This window comes from Halyomorpha halys, unplaced genomic scaffold (genome assembly GCF_000696795.3).
Source record: "Halyomorpha halys isolate HHAL.00 unplaced genomic scaffold, Hhal_1.1 Scaffold356.1, whole genome shotgun sequence".
In the NCBI taxonomy this organism is placed as follows: domain Eukaryota; kingdom Metazoa; phylum Arthropoda; class Insecta; order Hemiptera; family Pentatomidae; genus Halyomorpha; species Halyomorpha halys.
In genome coordinates, this window is record NW_027111799.1 from 423967 (window position 1) to 429529 (window position 5563).

The 5563-nt window shown below is 31.2% G+C and overlaps 1 protein-coding gene across 1 annotated transcript in view; it reads right to left on the reverse strand.

Annotated features, from left to right (window-relative positions):
* LOC106681670 (angiotensin-converting enzyme-like protein Ace3) overlaps window positions 1–5563 on the reverse strand; it is a gene marked incomplete at its 5' end in the record, with an annotated part of 32437 nt that overhangs the window by 8302 nt on the left and 18572 nt on the right. The window contains 4 exon segments of the mRNA XM_067049783.1: window positions 2103–2240; window positions 2309–2424; window positions 4946–5073; window positions 5147–5255. Of these exon segments, the coding sequence (XP_066905884.1) occupies window positions 2103–2240; window positions 2309–2424; window positions 4946–5073; window positions 5147–5255 (491 nt within the window).

Here is a 5563-nt window from a genome sequence, read left to right on the forward strand (position 1 = left end):
ATAAATAAGACCGTAAAACTTAAATATAAGAAGATGGTCAGGGTTGCGGTCAAAAAGTTATAAGCTATTTGTATAGTTATAAACTATTATGGTCAAATAGTTATGAACTATTTGTTTTGTTTTTTTACCACAACCCTGACCATCTTCTTATATATAAAAATTTATATATTTTTAACTGTAATATAAGTTTTTGAAAGTCAAAGTCAGTTTTTTTTTGTAAAATATTAAATTATATATTTAAAAGAAAAGAAGCTAGAAATAAGCTGAATTTAAAATAAATTATTACAAATACTTTAAAGAGCAGTATATTTGAAAATAGTTTTTAATATTGTGACTGGAGTTAAGATGAAAATGGGCAATATGATTGACTGAAACATTACAGAAATGTGGTGTGTAAACATAGGGCGTTCACAATGTTTCAAAACTGGTCTCAGAACCAAACATGTACTAAACATTTTTGTACAGCGAACGTAATGTCTTCAATATATGACTCTCAGGCATCAACACTCCCTTCCAACATTTTTTCCATTATTAATAGGCTTCCTAGAACTTCCATGGAAGGCTTATGAATGACCTCGTTGAAACTGCCTGGACTGCTGGAATTGTGTTGAATCGCTTCCCTTTCATGTCTAGTTCGGAGAAATGAAAAGAATTTGCTAGAAACTAGGTTGGGACTGCGGAAGTGTTACTCCATTGAACTTTTGAACTTGACCAAAACTTTGGCGGGAATGAGTATCCTGTGAGAGTGTTCCACCATTCTCAGGGTGGAACACTCTCAGACTCAATACTTCAAACAGTAGAGCACTCCTACATAAAACTAACCTGTGACAGTCTGTTTGGTAGGGACAAACAATGTGGATCACTCCATTGGTGTTGAACTTTTTTTTTTTTTTTTATTGGGGAGGGGGACCGTCTTAAAGTTTTGAAAACGCAAGAAATGCATTTCTGATGTATCATAAAGTTCTTACTAATTAGGTAATTAATTTAGTAAAGTAAAGAATTAGTTTTTTTCTCACTTATAACTTCTAATTGGTGAACCCTAGCGAGAAAGTTATGGTGGTATAAGAAATTACACAGCATTAAATTATATGCGAATGGATATCATATCAAGGGCTGCAGAAGTGTTACTTGACCAAAATGAGAGAGAGCACATTTTCATGGTGTAAAACCCTGATCGTCTTTCATCTCCTGGCAACGCAGCAGACTCAATCCTTGAAACGGCAGGGACAAACTCTTTGTGAATCACTTTAGTGTTGAACTTTGTAATAAATGTTTAATACATTTTTGGTTCTGAGACCAACCTTGAAACTTTGTGAACCTACCATAGGGATCTTCATGATCTTTAGTTTAACATGTTAAATGGAGAAATATTTCCTTCTTTTACCATGTTAAAACAATATAACATGTAACATGGTTGAGAGTTTGTTACTAGGTCTGTTAAATGGAGAATGACATCATGCAACAGACCAGCTGGGCTCGTCACGATTTGTCATCATTTGTTGTCTTCTTAGGTTACTTGCTCGTATTTTGTGTTTTGGTTATGTTAATATTGTTTTGGATGTTTTAAAAACTAATAAAGCAATGAATGACAATAATAATAATGTTATGAAAGTGTCAATTAGCTCATCTTGATTATTTTCCTCACACGTTAGAAGATTAACAAGGCACTCATAGTCAAACTGTTAAAAAACTTCCACTTTTCACCCAATTTAGGCATGTTGAAATAAATTACTTTAATGAAAACCAGGAAGTAAACAATAACATGAAGTTTTGGAAGGAAAGGTTACAAAACAAGTTGCTCAAAAAATCCACTAGGTGCTCTTATGCATATTTATAACATTTAACATGGTAAAACATTTTACATTTAACACAACATCATGAATACCCCTCATGTATGTTTAGATCAAAATTCTGATTAGCTTTTATCATTATACCGTTTTATATTTAAAATAGGTGGGCTCAATGTGGTTCGAAAGGGTTTTTCCTTAATGTTATTGATTAATATAAATGAATCCATAATAATAATAAAAAAAACAAAACAATATTGGTGTTTATGATTGGTAAGTTATTTCATACAATAATTATTTAAAAGTTTATGTTACCTTAATTTGTTTCCTCCTTCTTTAAAGCCAAAAAGATCACACAAATGTAATGGTGTCTTTTCAGACCCAATTTCATTGTACTTTGCGTTACAAAGAATATTGAGAAATTGAAATTGCAGAAAATCACTCAGGAAATATCTAAAATGAAATTATGTATATGTTAGACAAAATAATTTAAAAGATGTCTAATTATTCGAAAAGCTTACCTTATATAAGGTGTGTTATCTGCAACGTGAAATTTAGCTATTGGGTCAAAACTGTAAGAACCTCTTGGAAAAGGGGGTTTTATACCCTCATATGTTTCCCTGTATTTCCACCATACCTTTATTAAAAGCAAGTACATATTAATGAAATCCATTTTTTTTTTTTTTAAATATTTTCTTACATGGAATCCCAACATAAAGATTGCTAATTAGATATATACATGCTTCATGTATGGCATCTATTTGTAGTAAAATAATGAAAATAAAAGTATTACATATTCATTAAATATTAAAAAAATTTAAGTATGCAACTGGAAAATCATTAAATCCCAAAAAATCTGTTATGTAATTTTTAGTTGAGGAAACCGATGCATAAAATCCATTTCATAGGAGATACATCTGCAAATAATTAAAAAAATAATTTTAATCATAATTAACCAGAGTTGGGCAAAAATTAGCAATAGTTGAAATAGTTCAAGAGCTCAAGAGGAGAAAAAAGGCAGTTATTTCACCCCAATTTTTGATTACTTTAATATCAAATACATATAAATAAAAATATGTATAATTTAATAGTCAAAATTGATGGGTCTGAATTTGTGATATAGATTTCTCAAAATAAATTTAGTAACTTTGGATTTTTCAGTACTTTTTTTTATGAATTGTTGCTTTTTAAAATGCTTTATCTTGGGAACTATAGAACCTAAATAGCTCTATTAGGGCTCATATTTTAGAAAATTTACTCTGCTTTAAATGATGTTTTCTAGTGTTGTTGGTAGTTTTAAAGATTTCGAGCTCCGAATGAAGAATTAATTTTTTTTTTAATGTTTTGATACCACTATTTTATATTCCCCCTACCTATACTTGGTAGACTCGTCAATTTTGACTATCATACATAGTTTTCATTAAAGTAATAAAAAATTAGGTTGAAATAATTGCTTTTTTTTTCTGGCTCATGTATTCAAACTAATAGCTAATATTGCCATGGATACAATATTCATTTATCAATGGTTCATTCATGAATAAGGGTCGTATCCATGGTAATTTTAGCTATTAGTTTCAACTATAGCCAATTTTATAGCCATCTCTGAAATTAATACAGAAAAGCATTTCTGGCCTTTTTAAAACTCTTATTGATAAGCTAAATAATTTAATTAAGTAACGGATTAGATCTTTTTTTGTTTTTTTATTTTCACTTACAAATGGTGCATAATAGCGATACAGTTATTGTTTGAGAAATCAAAAAGTATTAAATTCTATGTTGAATGAGTATCATAGCGTACTATATTATTTTGGTTTTATTTGGTTTGGTTTAGTATTATGGACGTTCAGAGACCACAGTTTTAGTTCTATAAACCAGTTTAAGTACCTGGGAAACCTGATTACAGATGAAAACAAAGTAGAGAGTGAAATAGAGGCCAGGATAGCAGAAGGAAATAGATGTTATTTCTCACTGCAAAAAATATTGAAGGTTAGGGCTCTCTCTAAAAGAATGAAAGTGGTCATTTACAAAACCATCATAAGGCCAGTTGTGATCTATGGGGGAGAAACATGTCCCTTGACAAGAAAAGTGGAACAGATGCTTAACTCCTGGGAGAGAAAAGTATTGAGAAAGATAACAGGAGGAGTCTTGGAGAATGGGATTTGGAAAAAAAGAAGGAATGAGGAACTGATCAGGGAACACAGCATCGTGGCTTTAGTCAAAAGAGCAAGAATAAGATGGTTAGGGCACGTTGAGAGGATGCCCGATGAAAGGATACCTAAAAAGATGGTTTATGGCAAATCAGATGGAAAACGGAAGAGAGGACCTCGGGTCTGATGGCTGGACAATGTGGAGGAGGATTTGAAGCTTTTAAATGTTGAAAGATTGAAAGATAAAGCAAGAGACCGTGTAAATTGGTTGGCTGTGGTTGAGGAGGCCCGGGTTCTTGTAGGTAGTGTAGTACAATAATAATAATAATAATAATAATAATCACTCCTACTCCATTCATAATATCTACGAATGGTCTCATACCAAAATCAACAGTGGCAGGCACGAATGGTTTGGGGGTGCCTATAGATGTGCTAAGAGAGGCTCAACAGTCAGTTCTCTTTGGCATAGCACGTATAGTACAATATTTACTATTAGTAATATAATATTTTTTTAAATATGTGAAACAAACAAAAAAGGAAAAATAAACAAAAAATATGAAGGTGGTTGGACTTCTGGTTCCCCACCTCAGATACTCAACCTCCAATAACAAGAAAAACAGATGATCATAATAATAATTATGGTCGTAAACACTTGTTCTGATTGTTCCTTGTTCTAATAGCTGGTTTTCTGAAGTCAATAAATAACAAGAACAGGTGGTTTACAAACATAGCACTTGCCCCAATTATTTCTCTATAATACTCATTCAACGCATAATGTTATGTTCTTTTGTGGTGTACCTGGGATAGCTGTTCACTAGAGTCATGTAGCTCCAGAAAGTAGCAGGACAAGTTATTGTTGGGCTTATTACTGTTTTGTCTTAGAGTAATTTGTTTTTTGATAATTTAGAATTCCTATTAAAGTAAGGGGTCATCTTGCTGATGACACTCTTATGATTGAAATTCCGACTGATCGTTTTGTTTCATATTAACTATCATTAAGAACTTAATTACCGTGTTATAGTCCACTGATGTTATATTCGAAGCCATTACTCCCCACCTCCATTTATCTATAACTAGACCAAAAGGGATCTGAGGTATCTTTTTTAGGGCCTGATACAGGAGTAAAGGAAATTCGAAGTCTGAAAAAAAAAAATTAAGAAAGAATTTTTGAAACAACACAATTATAATTCATTGAGGAATATTGACTTATACCCTCAGCTGATTCATTAAATATTCCCAGTCTGTTGAGATGAGATGGTGTTTCTACAGCAAGCATTATTGTATCACCTATTGTTTCTTGGAAAGCTGAATTTGCTCCATCCTTAAAAATATATCTATTATATAATTTAAATTAAACAAAGATTGCATTACTTGAAAATTTTAGCCTCTTAATTTGATAAAAAATTATAAAGAGGAAGGGTTGCGGTCAAAAGAGAAACAAAAATAGTTAACAACTATTTATTTTCCAACGTTTCGCCCCACTTTGCAAGAACATTTTGATATTGTAAGATATGGTAGTAATTATATAAAAGTAAAGTAAGGTAGTGTTAAAATTATATAAAAATAAGTGAAAAGAAAATTGTATACAAATAAAAGAAAAGAAGAAATAAAATAGTTTTAATATAAAAT